The sequence below is a fragment of the Chelonoidis abingdonii genome, chromosome 10, assembly GCF_003597395.2.
Source record: "Chelonoidis abingdonii isolate Lonesome George chromosome 10, CheloAbing_2.0, whole genome shotgun sequence".
In the NCBI taxonomy this organism is placed as follows: Eukaryota; Metazoa; Chordata; order Testudines; family Testudinidae; genus Chelonoidis; species Chelonoidis abingdonii.
Window position 1 is genome coordinate 54,983,369 of NC_133778.1, and position 16,452 is coordinate 54,999,820.

Consider the following 16,452-nt stretch of genomic DNA (forward strand, 5'->3'; position numbering starts at 1 on the left):
GGGGTCCCCCAGAGAAGGTTTTTGGGGAGACCAGAGTGAGCCAAGACACTGGAATTTTTGGTTGGTGGCAGCGATATCAGATCTAAGCTGGTAATTAAGCTTGGAGGTTTCATGCTAGGCACCCACATTTTGGACGCTAAGGTTCAGAATTGGGAGTTAGGCTTATGATAGAGGGGACCTCAGGAGGTCAATTAGTTGATGTAACATGTGCTTTCTTAATTATTTTGCCCAGGAATGAAAGGTTAGAGAGACAATAGTAGCTGGAGAGGTTATCAGAATCGATAGAGCTTCTGAAGAACTGGGTGGACTATTGCATTTTTCAAGGAGTTAGGCAAGTATACTTCTCTGAACAAGGCCAGAACTATTTCTGTCAGTATTTGTCATAGTTAATGTTTGCTGACTCTCACCATCCCTGTAGCATTAAAATGGCCAGATCCAGTATGGAGCTGACCATCCTATTCACTGAATGGCATCTTGAAAAACAGTGGCAGATATTTCTAAAGAAAATTGAAAATTTCTTTTTAATATTGTGCTACTGAAGGGGTTATTTGAAACAGCTTCATATGTAGAATTCCACTGACTTCAGTGATATTACTGACTGTGGAATTTTTTATTTTAAAACAATGTACTGATTACACACCCAGCAAAATTGAGAGAGGGAAAAATAGATATTTGGTTACCATTTATTTAATATTCAAAGTACACTCTCACTGCAAAAAAAAGAAAAAAGCATACTCTTCCAACTTTTTTGAATATTAACATTTGATAGACATGGCTGGATTGTTAAATGTGGTAATTGGGCATGTCACCTAATGTAATAAAATTGCCAGAAACAGCATGTCCTAGGTAATGTAAAGATGCTCACTCGGTAATATGGTAACATACTGTTAAATAGCGATCTGATGTATATTACTTTTTTCTCCAAACAAAAGCTTACTGTTGTAATTATTTTTTGTCTCTGATATTTACATGGCAAAAATTTGTAAACCTGTTAAAACTTCCTAAGTAAGAGAATAATTACACCTGAGCTTGATGGCAGACAAAGCAGTTATATATTGGGACTGTGGTTAGTGTGACTCAGGGCCGGCACTTTCATTTAGGCGACCTAGGCAATCTCCTAGGGCGGCTGGATTATTGGGGGGGGAGAAGGTACGTGGGGGCAGGCTGATTTTCATATCTGAGTATAGGTCCAGCTTTCATTTGAAAAGCTGTCTGTGAGTGTGAAGTGTTGACGAAAGCACAAAGAAATGTATAGGGAGAGTTTNGGCGGGTCCGCCAGAGACGCGGGAGCAGTGCGCGGGGCGGCGAAATGGCCATGCGCCTAGGGCACCAAAGACATTGGCGCCGGTCCTGGTGTGGCTACAGAAGGGCAGTAAGTGTTGACAGTGTCCCTTCACTTATTTGCCACTCAAAATAGCTTTGTGAAAACTTCCGCTTTTTACAAGGGCAACGCTCTTAGTTTTGTGTTCTAGTAACTTTTTTGAAAGCACTTCAGCTTTTTCTTGTCATCTGTAGCTTTTACTATTGCCAACTGAAATTTCTCAAAATGTAAATTTTAAGGACAGTTGATAGTTCTGTACAAGTCTGTCAGGTGTTCTGCACATTCTAAACTTTATCCTGGAAAATAAAGCTATTCAGTGCCTTGTTCTTTGATGCTGTCCTGCTTCCTCCACTACCCCATGGCAGGCAGGCAAGCAAGCAAACAAGAAAAAACAAAACAAAAAAAGAAACTACTGTAGGATGCCGTCTTCTAAGGAATCATACCAACTATGAATTTAACTTGGCTGCAACGCAACAGAAGAGTAGCATGTGAGTGACTCTTAGCATGGGCTTTGGCAGTGTTCAAGTGATCCACTAATATACCATGCCAGTCAGCACCTTGTCTGGCCGTGAGCTATTTGTGATCTCCTCCTACTTAAAATAACAGAATTGTAGGATTGGAAGGGACCTCGAGAGGTCAACTAGTCCAGTCCTTGGCACTCCTGGCAGGACTAAGTATTATCTAGAGCATCTCTGACCGGTGTTTTGTCTAACTTCTCTTAAAAATCTACAATGATGGAGATTCTACAACCTCCCTAGTCCATTTCTTCCAGTGCTTAATCACACTGACAGGAAGTTTTTCCTAATGTCCAACCTAAACTGCCCTTGCTGCAATTTAAGTCCATTTCTTCTTGTCCTAGCCTCAGCAGTTAGACCATTTTTTCTCCCTCCTCCTTGCAACAACCTTTTATTTACTTAAACTATTATGTCCCCACCCCTCCAAAGTGTGTTTGGGGTTTTTTGTTACACTATTCATGTTTAGCTTGTGATCCACTATGACGCCCAGATCCCTTTCCACAGAACTCCTTCCTAGATAGTCCTTTCTCTTTTTGTATGTGTGCAACTGATAATTCCTTCCTAAATGGAGTACTTTGCATTTGCCCTTATTGAACTTCATCCTATTTACTTCAAACTATTTCTCCAGTTTGTACAGATCATTTAGAATTTTAATTCTGTCCTCCACAGCACTTGCAGCCATTCCCAGGTTGGTGGTATTTGCAAACTTTAAGTGTACTCTTGATGCCATTATCTAAATCATTGTTGGAAATATTGAACAGAACCAGAACCAGACCCAGAACAGACGATCCCTGGGGGACCCCACTTGATATGCCCTTCCAGCTTGACTGTGAAACACTGATAACCGCTCTCTGGGAACAGTTTTCCAACCAGTTATGCACCTACCTTATAGTAGCTCCATCTAGGTTGTATTTCCCTAGTTAGTTTATGAGAAGCTCATGCAAGACGGTATCAGAATCCTTACTAAAGTCAAGATAGACCACATCTACCATATTTTCCCCCCACCCCTCATCCACAGGTCTTGTTACTCTGTCAACGAAAGCTAATGCTTATATTTAACGTAACTATTGCAAATGCTCAGTAAGTACATGGAACTTCAAAAATTGTTTAAGGATATATATCTAGTTATTTGACATGCTCTGTTCCTTACTTTCCCTTAATTTGTATTGACACTACTTGGAAATGTAAGGGTTTTTTAGGAGGTGTTGAGGTATATCAAGAGAAAATTAAAGAAGATAAATTTCTGTATGCATTAGTGATAGTAATATCTATACAAAGTGGAGAGAGAGAACAGAGTTCAGACTACCAGATACCTACCAACTATAACTCGATATGAAAAGAGATTGGGGTTTAGGGACGGCACCAGAGGAGATCCAGGGGCAGTATCTGCTTGAAGAGCTGTTTTCTTCCCTCCTTCTCCTGAGCTTCTGAAAGAAAAAAGAACGAGGTGCTCAAATTGTCCTTGGCCAGTTCTACTCTCTGAATGGACACCAGTTGATTGTGATTGGAGCACTAGGGATTCAGCAGTCAGATCCAGAGTCCCTTGCATCTGGGTAGTGACCGATAATCACTGCTCTCGCTTGTGGGTCTCAAACGTTCACACATGCAGATCCAGTATTTGGCACTCTTCTTGGGCAGTTGGACCCTACAGTCTGGCTGCTTAGACCAAACCAATATCTCAGCCCTCCTCCAACCCCCTAGTTACTTAAACATGAAACCCCACCCCAAATCCGCTGACTGTGGAAAGTTTTTTGTTTTTGTTTTATTATATCCTTTAGGGACTACATGGCAGTGAAGTAAAGAAACTCAGGATTAGCAAGAGTGAAAACTTTTGTGATTAAGAGATTCCTTTAAGTAACCCAGCATTACGGATCTTAGGAAAGCAACAAACCCTTAAATGCAGTCCCCTTCAGTGTGTCCTTGCCACCTCCTGAGAGTCCTGGGTTTTATCCTAGGCCGTGGAATGGCCAGTTGTTTAGACAATCATTTTGAAAATAGTTTGTCACTTTTCTGGACCATGTTCTTCCAGTAGATTACTTCCAGGGCGCTAGTAGGTTGGAGTAACACTGGAAAGAAATGAAGATGGTAACTGTCCCATTTATCTCAGTGGGAGGCTGGTGTTCCCATTCTCCCAAAGTCTACCTTATTGCATGTTGTGGCATACCGAACTTCAAGACAATTTTTCTATGCCTGGGAATTTGAATATTAAAACCAGCTTCTTCTGGAGGGGGTCTGTAGCTGAGGAGCACCTTGCACTAGTAGTTCTACACTTGGGTCTTATGTGGCCCAGCAGTATTATGGTAGGGTGTTAGCTCCACCACAGTCAAGGATGCACCAGGAGTTCCATTTTAACATGGATTACAATATAACTTTTAAAAAAGTTGATTGTACCTTGCACACTGCTTGGAGTGTGCTGTAGCAGTTTCTGTAGAGAACATATGACTTGAAGTTTGCTGTAACATTTTAAAATGGCCATACACCTAAAATTTTCTAGAATCCAATGTCTCTCAGAGAAACTACTGCACTTGGAGGAATAAAGCTTGATTTTTTGTAGATTGGATGAATTATTGTCGACAAGTGAAGTTTATCTTTTTCACTATAAACATATTAATGTTTTGACTGGGAATGGTATGGTGGTATAATCTAAGTGTTGACATTACACTTGTCCTTAGACTCAGGCTTTGTCTGAGGGCATTTTCTGGTTGTAGTTGCTTTTGCTCATGCTGACATTGAGAGTTGCAGTTACTTGCTTTTCTTTGGCTAGTGTCCCATTGATCAGGAAATGGGTTAATGCGTGGGGCATGATTACTCTACCTAGAGCCGTCCAAGCCATACGATGGATGAGGGCTCCGAGGGGTCCAAGGTGGCCTGCAGGGTTAGCAGGGGCCCTGGCACTGGCAGCAGCAAGTGACCTGGCCCCAGCCCACCTTGCCAGCTCCCAGCATCGCTCAGGGAGAAGGTGGAAGTTGGAAAGAGGCAGTGCGGGAGTGCTTGTGGAATGGGGGCAGAGCAGGGGCAGGAGTAGGCAGGGCGGGAGTTGGGGGAAGGGTTGGAGTGGGCCTGGGCTGACAGGAGAGGTTGTCTCGGCTCCTGCATCGCACAGGAATGGCCCTGGCTCTACCCTAATGTTTATGAGGCCTGGTTTACACTAGAAAAAGTTCACATCTCTGCGTGACTCAATTTAAGCCAATCTAACCCCTGGTGTAGACAGTGCAAGGTCAAGTAGTGGCTGGCTCTCAGGGAGGTAGCCTATCTACACTGATAGGAGAAGCGCTCTCATCGGTGTAGATAGCATCTTCACTGAAGCAATGCAGCACTTTAAGTGTAGGCAAGCCCTTAAAGTCTTATCCCCTCTTACATTAATAGTCTTCCATGAAAACATTTCTTAAGTAAAATCTGAGTATGCATGTGGATTTTAGAGCATGCTTTATTGCAGGGGTCGGCAGCCTCTCAGAAGTGGTGTGCCAAGTCTTCATTTAGTCACTGTAATTTAAGGTTTTGCGTGCCAGTAATACATGTTAATGTTTTTAGAAGTTCTCTCTCTATGTCTTTAATATATAAACTATTGTTGTATGTAAAGTAAATAAGGTTTTTAAAATGTTTAAGAAGCTTCATTTAAGATCTGCATTTTAATTTAATTTTATCAGTTTAGTATGATCCTTGCCCTTGCTTTTTCTTGCTGAGTCTTCCAACGTCTGGCACGTATTTGGATAGTTTAAGCTGCACACAGGCTTCTGAGTGATCAATTCTTAACTGGCTCCGAGAGGGACAGAGGACAGATTTCATGTATGAAAATACCTCTTCACATAAGTATGTGGATCCAAATGCTGAAAGCACTGCAAATGCAATTTTCTTCAAACAGTAGCAGTTGACTGGCAGGGACGTCCAGCAAGTCAGAATAGAGGCGCCATGATCTCTCTTGGTATCTTCAAGTGCACTCCACAGATGTCCAAATTTTGATGCCCACAATTCTGAGCTTTTTAGCTGAACGAGCTGCATTTCGAAATCAACATGCATCCACTGAAATATAGACAAATCCAAGTTGCTTTCGTTGAACTTCTTCAGGTTTAATTAAAAAGGAAAGCATTGGGCCAAACCACTGGAAATCTTGAAATCTGTCAAAATTCTGATTGCAGTGCTTGCATGTACATTCCAATCTCATTGACACTGACAGTGCAATGTGTCAATAGCTCTTTTACGTGTTGGAAGTAGCAGAAAGTTGAAGTTTGAATATCCTGAGAAAAAACTGCTAGTTTTTACAACAAATGCCTTCTAGGCTTCATAAAAATCCAGAACTGTTTGCCCGGCACCCTGGAGGCAGAGGTTGAGTTCGTTTAGTTGAAGGATGGTGTCAGAAACATGAGCTTACACAGCCATTTTATCATCATCCAGTTTGGGGTACTTTTGTGTGTTTAAATGACAAGGCCTTGGTTGCATCAAAACCTTGTCACGACTTAGCCACTGAATGTTGCTGTGAAGTGGAATGTTATTATAAGCACTGTCCATCTCTTCTAGCAATGCTTGACACTGTCTGAGTCAAAGCAGATTGAGCTTCACAAGGAAATTCACAATTTGCACCACTGTATTCATCAGATTATTAACTTGTGTGCTAAAATTTCTAATTCAGACCTTTTCTTGATGGATGATACAGTGAAATTTGACTGTTGGGCAGCCAATCTGATCTTCAAGTAACTTTACAAATCTCTTCTGTTTTCCGACCATGGCAGGAGTACCATCTGTCACACAGTATTTTTCTGATGTTAGCTCCTCGTTCTTCAAAATGGTTTACAAAACTTTCAACTATATCTTCCCCATTTGATGTACCATGCAGGGGTTTTAGGCAACAAAGTTCCTCTTGGATTTCATTGGATGCACAGTATCTTGCAACAACTGCCAAACGTGGAACATTGTTTATATCCACTCTCGTCAGCTGCAACGCTGCTATTTCACTTATGCATCTCTCAACTGTTCTGGTAGAGACAGGCAGTTCTTTTATTCTAGATACGATTGTATCTTTATTTGGTAAATCCATTGAACAAAACTTCCGAACTGCTGAGAGAAACTTCTTACATATTCCCCATCTGTAAACGGCTTTGTTTTTTGCAGTGCACTGTGCAATATTGTAACTTCCTTCTGTAGCTTGGTTTTTTTACTTAAACATTTAAAAACACTGCTTTGCTACTGCCTTTTTGATCGATTCAGTCTTCTCTGTTTCGTCAAGAGGTTTTCTCGTGCTTCATTTCAAAATGCTGTTGAACACTTGATGTGCAACAAACACTTTCACAACAGAAAGCACAAACAGCATAGTCCTTCTTTTGAATAAATCCAAATGTGTGTCCAAGAAGGCTGAAATTAATGGACATCTAGGAACTGACATTTTTGTCAAATGTACTCCTCAACTCACAGTGAGGGGAAAAAAATTGTGACAGACGGCACAACGTCAAACTCCATGCACTGTTCCGTGTAGCATGGTATAAGCAGCAAATCAGGACTTAAAAAGTCCCAGCACCACTGGGATATTTTTAAGGTGGGGTGCTGGGCTGTGGGCCACAGCTAGGGGAGGCTGCAGAGCGCCAGATTGAGGCCAGGAGCAGAGTCCTGGGCTGGCAGCTAAGATCCTGGGCCAGTGGACAGACCCCCATCCGGCAGGGGGCCGGCAGCAGGTTGAGCGGGGCCGGCGCCCAGGACCCCAGCTGGAACCCCAAGCCGGCATCGGTGTGCCACTGAAAATCAGCTTGCGTGCTGCCTTTTGGCACGTATGCTGCCAGTTGCTTTATTGGCTCTTAAAACAAAGCTTTGCGCTCAGAGCAAAAACTCAAGAGGGAGCCCCTAAAGAATGGAGACAGAGAGCAATTAAAAATGTGTGGGACATTTTTTTTTTTTTTTTTTTTTGTCCAACAAAAATTTTCACGATTTTTGAAAACTTCCTTTCTCGATTCAGGATAAAAAATCACTCAGATTTTCATGAACTGACAAACTGAAAAACTCTTTGGATCTAAACATTTCATTTTGACCGTATTTCTCTCTTTCTCCACCCCGCCCCCCTTAGTACAAATTAACCTCAAATTCCTAAACACAGCTCTGTCAGACCAAAACATTTCCCTTTAAAAATGTCAGTGGGCTATTTCATTTATAGAAACGTTATTCAAAAATTTTTCATTGTGATTTGTTGAAAGCAGCTCTTTCCCATGAAACTTTAGGTTTCAGCCAAGTGGCATTTTCAGGTTTAAAAAAAACAAAAAAATTTCACCAGCAAGATTCAAACTCAGGATACATGGGCTGAACTCAGGTTCGCAGCCACAGCATGTCTCAAGTCAGGCTGCCTGCAAACACTCTGGCTTGCATCAGAGGCATGTGCAGTAGGGTAGAGGCTGTCTCAAGCTCAAGTTAGCTAATACCTCACTATGTTACTGAAGCTTATAAAGCAGCTTACAGATCAGTGGTTGTCCAGCATAATTTTAGTCCTTGGTATACTAGCAGTTTAGAGTTAAAGCTAATCTTAGGTTTTATCTGTATGAGCACTTTTGTTGACTACTGTGCTTTCATCAGTATTTTTTCCCCCACACACCCCAATCAACAAAAACTTTTGCCAACATAGCTACTGCCATTTGTTGGGCTTGGTTAAATTATGTTGACGGGAGACCTTTCTCCCGCCAGCATAGAGTGGCTGCATAGGAGACTTTGCAGCAGTGCAGCTGCAGTGTTATAACTGTGCCACTATAAGGTCTGTACTATAGCCAAAGCTTTAGTGTAAAAAGTGAATTGAAATCTATGAGATTCTATTTTAATCACTAATGTCATTGTAGATTTTTAAAATCTCTTAAAATGGGGCGGATTGTTTTCTCTAACCTTGAAATATTGTCCCGAGCAAACACTTCTCACAAAACAATCACTTCATCTCTGATCTGTGTTCATTCTCAAAGGAAACCTGAACAACACCTTTAAAAGACAAGCCTAGGAGCTTAAATGCGTTCCTTTGCTAGACTCGAAAATCACGGTCTTAAAAAATAAATCCAGTGTCTGGCTTACTGCACCAATCTACTACTATTCCCAGACCTGAAGAACTGGAAAGCTTGTCTCTTTCACCAACATAAGTTGGTCCAATAAAAGAGATTCTCACTCACCTTATCCCTTAAAACATTAAAGGAGTTGTAATAGACACACTTCAGGATTTAGGTGTGACTTTTTCCCTCTCTAGTGTCAAATGATGTGGTTTCATTGTAGGGAGATGTTCACATCTTCAACACAGGAGTCGTCCAAGATCAGCACTGAGACAGTCTAATTTTGATGCTGACTATGTGACTGGGCATTGCTTGACAGCTAGCTTGTTTTACTGCTGTTTTGTTCTGGTTATGCAAAAACTATAGACACAATGTGAATCAGAATTTTTTTTTTTTTTCAGATTTATTCCTCTGCTTCTGAAACAGAGTAAGCCATACTAAGGAATAGCACTTCAATTTAAAGGATAAACTTCCTTCCTACCTGCCCCCCAGAAGATGAAACAGACCCTTAAGATTCTATATATAATTGCTGTAGTCTCCATCTCTATGCTGAAAGTCTATTTATTCCCCTTCATAAGGATAAGAACACTTTGCTTATTATTCCTTTCTCTGTTGACAATGCCCTTCCAGTTCCTGTCATAATCTGAAATGTATATTGTACATAAATCATCTTCTGATGGTAAGAAGCCTTCACTTCCTCTATTACAAGGGCCATAGGCTTCTGAACTTCTGGTGCATGTTTTATTTACTTCGTGGAGTCAGGAAAAAAGCTTAAGGCTTGTAAAATTTATCTAAACGGATTGTAATAGGTTGTCCCTGTAAGGTTCTGGATCACATTTGCTAATTAGGATTCAAAGATCACTGAAAGGAAAAAACTGCATGTCACCTTCTACAGTTTTTTGTGTTTGTTCTTCCACACAACTTTTATCTATTTGGCATGTCTCTGCTGACAGGTTTTGATGAAGCTGTTCTAGTTTGTGGTTGAAAAATAATCCTTACTTATAGATGTTGTCTAACTGCCTGTGAAGCTAGAAACTGACCTTATTCTCTAGAAGAATAAAATATTCTTTAGCTGATTTCTTTGGTTTAAAAATTGGTCATTAAGACATAACCATAACTGTTAGCTCTTCTAAGGTTGTTTTTTTTTTGTGGTTTTGGGGGTATGGTTCCCCCCCCCCATACCTTTTGTCACTATCGGACTGCTTTCTCACTGAGGGCATGGTTACACTTGCAGGTATAGAACGCTGGGAGTGAAACCAGTCTTCGGAGACTGCAGCAGGGAAAACATTGCCGTATGTTTACGCTCTCAGATGCAAGTGGAGTGGCGTGATCACATGAGCAGCTCTTGCAGTGCCACAGAGAGCAGTGCCTTGAGGTAGCTGTCCCAGTGGGCAAGTGGCTGCAGTGTGCTTTTCAAATGGGGCGGGGGGAGACAACAGGGTTTGGAGTGTGATGGATTGTGTTGTGTGTGTGGGGGGAGAGACAGTATTTTGGGGGCAGTGTGTGTCAGTATGCTGTCTTATAAGTTCAGATAGCAGCTGGAGGAAGGGGGGAAACCCCAACATCAACCCACACTTCCACCCCCTCTCTTCACACTCACTCTCTCTCTCACACGCGCACGCACAAACATCTGCCTCTGCAGCAGGAGCATTCCACAGTAATGGTTTGCTTTGTCCCAGAGCACATAAGCATGCCGGCTGTCAGAAATTGAGCTTTGAAAGGGGATATCTGTATGCTTGCAGCCGAGTTCAAAACAATGACCAGAGTGGCCACTGGACTTTAAGGGATTATGGGACGTTTCTGGAGGCCAGTCACAGCTCAGTAATGCAACATTTTATCCACACTGACACCTTGGCATTTCAGCCAGGGTGCAACAAGCTCTGTGCTTCTTGTGGAGGTGAATTACCAGCTGCAGAGTCCAGTCACTCTAAGTGCCTTGACTGTGTGGACATCTCAGGAGTTAGGGTGCCAGAAGCCGATTTAATGCACTCTAACTTGGAAGTGTAGCCAAGGCCTGAGAGTCTCTGGACTGTAGTTTTTTCACTTTGCTGTGGGTTGAACTCAGTCTTTCATTGCAACTAAGTGCCTTTCTTTTCATTAGTATGGAATTGGTTTCTGGGCTCCTGGCAGGAAGCTTTAGCCAAGTGTACACACCAGTTTTGTACCAGTATAACTGTCAGTGGTATGACTTCTTTTTAAGCGGATGTAGTTATGCTAGTGCAGTGTCCTAGGGTGGACAATTATATTCGTACAAAGGTTCTTTATAGGGGTATCACTTATTCCTATATATAAAGGGGAATAAGCTATACCAATGAAAACACTTTCATGCTGGTATAACTGTCCATACTTTGGGGTTGTATTGGTATAACTATGTTAATACAGTTATAGCAATACTGTGTGTGTGAGTGTACAAAGTCTTCATCTAAGCTGTCATGGTGCAAGACTTTCTTTCAATATTAGTTGTTTGTACCAGTAATATGATATAACCAAAAATGTTGGTGGTTTTGCCTGTTTACACATATGAAAAACTCGACTACTGAAAAAATCCAGTTGTTCGTTAATGGCAATGTTTACACATTCATATTGATTTGGTATTGCATTAAGTGCAGTCCGCTAACCTCTCAAATTGCTTTTTTGACAAGCATACAGTTGAACAAAAAGCTAAACTTAGAGAATTTTTTTTTTTTTTTTAATTTAAGATGTGAGTTACTGCAATGAGTAAACGTAAGTCAAAGGAGACAAGCTCTGTAAATGGAGAATGCATCTCACAGGTGGGTAACATTTTTTCTGTCTTCCTTCTTTGTGACTCTAATTCATTAGTGTAGGGTAGGTGACACTGACCTCTTCAAGTGTTTGGCTGCAGTGAATTTTCATCCTTCCCTTATAAAACAGCTAAGGGAGTCCTCTTGTCAAGCATTATCTGGTCCTGAAGGCCCTAGATTTGATCCCTTTTGATGACCGTGCATCATCAGTCCTGTACCTGCATCAGGTTGCCACTTGATAATTCACTTGGTTAGATACAGGTATTCAAACCATTGGTCTAATTATTTTTAATCCTTTATAATAAAAATGTTTTGGAACAATCCTGTATTTTGTAAGTCAAATTTTGAAGGCAGTCTACAGTTAGCTTACTGACAAGTCTATCACACTTCATAAAAGTAAACATTCAAGGTAAGTAAATAGCAAATCCTGACCTGTCTTCAAATTCACATGTTTGAGGTTATTGATTGATCCTATCCTCTTCCTATGTGCAGTGTGAGTCACAGCCCAGGTGAATTCCTCCTTCACTGCAGGGGCCAGTTGAGGTAGGCTCGCAGCTCTCTGAAGAGGCTGCAGCTGCAAACTTGTGCTCTTCAACACCTCAAACTGACTGTCTAGATATTATCCAACATACTTTTAGTGTATTAAACATTCAGTGGTTGTAATAAGCTTCTTCAGTTATAGATACGCTGTCTTCCATGGTAGAGGAGTGACTTCTATCTTTTTTACTATGAATATGTTGCCAGAACTTAGAATATTATTAAAACTGAGTTTTGCCATTGATTGTACTTGCAATCCTGCTGTTGACCATTTTAAAATAAAATTAGGTCATTCAGGTATACATTTATATTCCAGCTTTCACACTTCAGTATCAGAAGGGCCACTATATTTAAAATGCTCATGCTGCTGCGCTAGCTAATACTGAGTTCTCAGAACTCTGCAGACCTTGCTGACGCACACAGATGTTTGTCTTAAAGCACTCTCTCACAGCTCTTGACTTGCGTAAATAGCTGTGTTAATTCAAAACAGGAAAATAATCAGTTTATCTAATAGAGAAATCTGTTAAGATAATTTTAAGCTTCTCTGAGGAACTTTTAAACAAATAGTGGCTCTCTGGGTAAGGTTCATATTATTTTGAGGCTTGGATTCATAACACATTTTCACATAAACAGACATGAAAAGTGGGATGGGGAGAAGTATAGAATCTCCTTAATTAGTACTAAGGACAGGAAGAACAATTACTGAATAGCACATTTACAAGTAAGCACGCAGAACAGGAATGATGCATCACCATGTGCTCTGTTCATGAATTTGCTGTGATTACACTTTATAAGTATTCAAACGTCTTCAGTATGTTATGTAAGGTATAAAACGAGGTCTTGCTACTGAACTTGTCAGGGATTTACCTGGCAAGGATGTGGAAACCTAAAAGGGTAGCTATCCAAAGCTCCAGCCAATTCGGCTGTATTTCCAAATCAAATGGCCTCTTTCTCCTCACTGTTACTGAGAGACCAGTCCAATCAGCTGTGAGATAGAAGACCTTTCCTTCAGAGACTACTGAATTTTTTCCTTCCAAAGGCAAGTCTGACCTGCAGCACTTGTTAGACCTGCTACCTCATAAATCAGACATTGGAGAGGCTTGGGAACAGCACCTACATTTAATAACCGTTCTCTCTCCATGTTACAGGCATTTAAGTATTTTGTGCCAATCTTACTTTATCTCAATAGGTACAAAGAATTTTACGTGAAAGATTTTGTCATCAGTGCCCTAATGGAAAACTGTTTGGGGTTCAACTTCAGTACAAGTGAGTAAGCAACTTCATAACTTTGTTGGCAGCACCTCACTATTTTGACCTTTACTGAAACATAGAAAATTCTGATTTATACAGGGCCTGTCATGCCTTTGATCTTTTTTCTGTTAAGTAGTGATTTTTTTAAATGTACTTAAAAGAAGCAACTTCTTAAAACCTTTTAGTAGAGCTTGAAACTCATTTAAACTTTGTTTTAAAATTAGATTATTAGAAAAAGACTTGTATTCCTGTTTCTCATGTGTATAAATTTCTAAAAGAAAATCACCTTCTGGGCTGAATTTTTCTCTCGTACGTTCCAAGCCTAAATGTTTTTTGGTTGGAAAGTTTTGGTAAAATTCCGTTCTTAGTAGGAAAGCTCTTAACTTCATTTTTATAAAACACACACACACACACACACACACACACACACACACACACACACACACACAACTACACAACAACCACAAAAAACAAACACACACACACACACACACACACACACACACACACACACACACACACACACACACTTTTTTGTGTGTGTGGTTTCTTAATCCTCTTGGATCACTCTTAACTTTTGCCATTCATGAATAGTCTCTTGAGAATTCAAAGCAACTCTAGGATCTTGGATGCCAGACTCATAAGTCCTATGGGATTGTCCTAGACAGATCTTTGGAAAGCCTAATTGATGCTATAGTGTCTAAAACGCACAAAAAATTGCCTGAAAATCTAGAGATAGAAGTCAAATAGTGAGGAAATAAGAGAAGATTTATTCTAAAGTGTAGTTAGATCCCTTAGCTATTAATTTCCACGTGATGCAATATAATATGGTATCCTTAGCTATACCTCAGAAAAATGACACTGCAACCAGGCTGGCTGCCTCTTGTGCATCTCCTCATGACCTAGGGTCATGTAATAGGTAGCCTGCCTCAGTTCCCCTCTTGCGCTGTTCAAGAAACTCTCACATTTTGTCCATTCCCATCCTTTCTCAGGTTTTTTTTATTTAAATTTTTGAATTTTTTTTTTAGTTAAGTCCATCCAAAAGTTGAGAGATTTTGGTTTGTATCTTCTTCTCCCAGGCCTTCCTGCCTGGAGCCTTTCCTGCTTTGTCAGAACAGTGCAAGGAGTTTCTGCTAGAACCTGCACACTCCTAGCAGTCTAGTTCCTGAGTATTCGCCTGTTCATTGCAGCTTCCTGCTGCTCTCCATAGGGCAGTCATCCTGATCTCACCTAGATGTGGCTTATTGTGTAATCAGAGGTGGCTAGCTCCAGCTTAAGGGGTGAGACACTCTCTTACAGGAACTAATAATGAAACAGTTGCTAGTATAAATAAGGACTCCAAAAAATAACATGGAGAGAGGTAAATAGTGGTGTCCCCCAGGGGTCTGTACTGGCACCAGTCCTATTCAGCATTCATAAATGGTCTGGAAAAAGGAGTAAACAGTGAGGTGGCAAAATTTGCAGATGATACAAAACTACTCAAGATAATTTAAGTCCCAAGCAGACTGCAAAGAGCTACAAAAGGATCTCTCAAAACTGGGTAACAAAATGGCAGATGAAATTCAGTGCAAAGTAATACACATGGGAAAACATAATCCCAACGATACATATAAAATGATGGGGTCTAATTAGCAGTTACCTCTCAAGAAAGAGAACTTGGATTCATTGTGAATAGCTCTCTGAAAACATCCACTCTATGTACAGTAGCAGTCAAAAAAGTGAACAGAATGTTGGGAGTCATTAAAGGAATAGATTAGAAAGCAGAAAACATCATATTGCCTCTATATAAATCCATGGTACACCCACATCTTGAATGCTGTGTGCAGATGTGGTTGCCCCATCTCACCTGGCATTGGCCATTGTCGGAAGACAGGATCCTGGGCTAGATGGACCTTTCATCTGATACAGTATGTCCGTTTTTATGTTAACTTTTATTGTCTTCCTCATCAAAAGAATTTATTTTGAATATTGATCACTCATTGCTGAAACACATCCAAGATGGTATAAGAGTTACTTTGTTCTCCTTTCTTCCAAGTGTATTCTTCCCTCTCAATGGAAGATTGTTTCAGTTGTTAATGTTAACTCCCTTTCTTTTCTCTTCTCTTCCCCATTGTCAATGTAAGAAAATTAAGTGTTCTTCTATAAAATGCATATTGTAAGAGACTTTAAAATAATGAATAAAACAATGTTATGCACACATTATTCACTGAATTAGTTCAGTTTTTTTTGGGAAATAAATGTAGAATATAAAGCCTGGTCCTCATTGTTTCAAAAAAAATCTTGTGTGGACCCCTTCTATTTGCTTTTGAGGTCTTTAAAATATTTCCAGTCACAGGGAATGACCTCCACGGCAACAAAGGTGGCATTGATGTTGTTACACTGTGGAGAGGCAACCTGATGAAAAACTGAATCACCAAGGGTTTTCATTCCTCAGTTATGGCAGAGAACTGAAAAAGCCCTTGTAGTTACTAGAATCTCTCTACAACCATTTCAGTGTTTTACAGTAACACTTCACTGAATTACTTACATTATCTTAATATGCAATAAAGATATCCTAAAGGGGAATAGCTTTGGCTTGAGGAAGGGCATCTAGAACTGTCACTTTAGTAGTTCAGTAATTGTTTAAATTTCTAACAAAGTATTTTTGTCTGAACTTCAAATAACATTCCCGTAACTTTAGATTTGTGTGAAGTTTGAGTGACAAATTAATAAAAACCAGTGTGAAGAATCCATAGTTGAATAGTCTCATCAGAATAATATAGAATAAGTTTACCACTTTGTGATAAATGACTTACTGTTTCTACTTAAAATTCTAACATTCCATGCTAAATCAATTCACTTACATTTTGAACACTATTCTAGCCATCTTTATTTTCTGTAATCTCACTGTAAATTTAAGTTCTGTCAAAGTTCACCTATGCTTTAGCTTAAACACCCTGAGCTTCAGTGAATGCATCAGAAGCTTAGTATGGGTAATCCGTTGGTTAAAATTTAGTCAGTGTTTCCACATCTGTCCTAATGGTCTCTCAGCTGACACATTTTTGAAGATTTTTCTCCTCCCTTTT

At 40.3% G+C, this 16,452-nt stretch overlaps 1 protein-coding gene across 6 annotated transcripts in view; it reads left to right on the forward strand.

Annotated features, from left to right (window-relative positions):
* The window catches only part of ORC4 (origin recognition complex subunit 4), a 59,590-nt gene that overhangs the window by 14,406 nt on the left and 28,732 nt on the right, over positions 1–16,452 (forward strand). For 3 of the 6 annotated variants that reach the window (XM_032791754.2, XM_032791756.2, XM_032791759.2), the window contains exons 2-3: positions 11,537–11,608; positions 13,326–13,402. The exons of 1 other annotated variant lie outside the window; for it this stretch is intronic. In XM_032791754.2, coding sequence (XP_032647645.1) covers positions 11,552–11,608; positions 13,326–13,402 — 134 coding nt within the window. In that variant the 5' untranslated portion in view covers positions 11,537–11,551. Of the gene's footprint in view, positions 1–11,536; positions 11,609–13,323; positions 13,403–15,722; positions 15,849–16,452 lie in introns of those variants that run through there. 2 more of the 6 variants (XM_032791757.2, XM_032791755.2) reach the window with 2 other exon arrangements.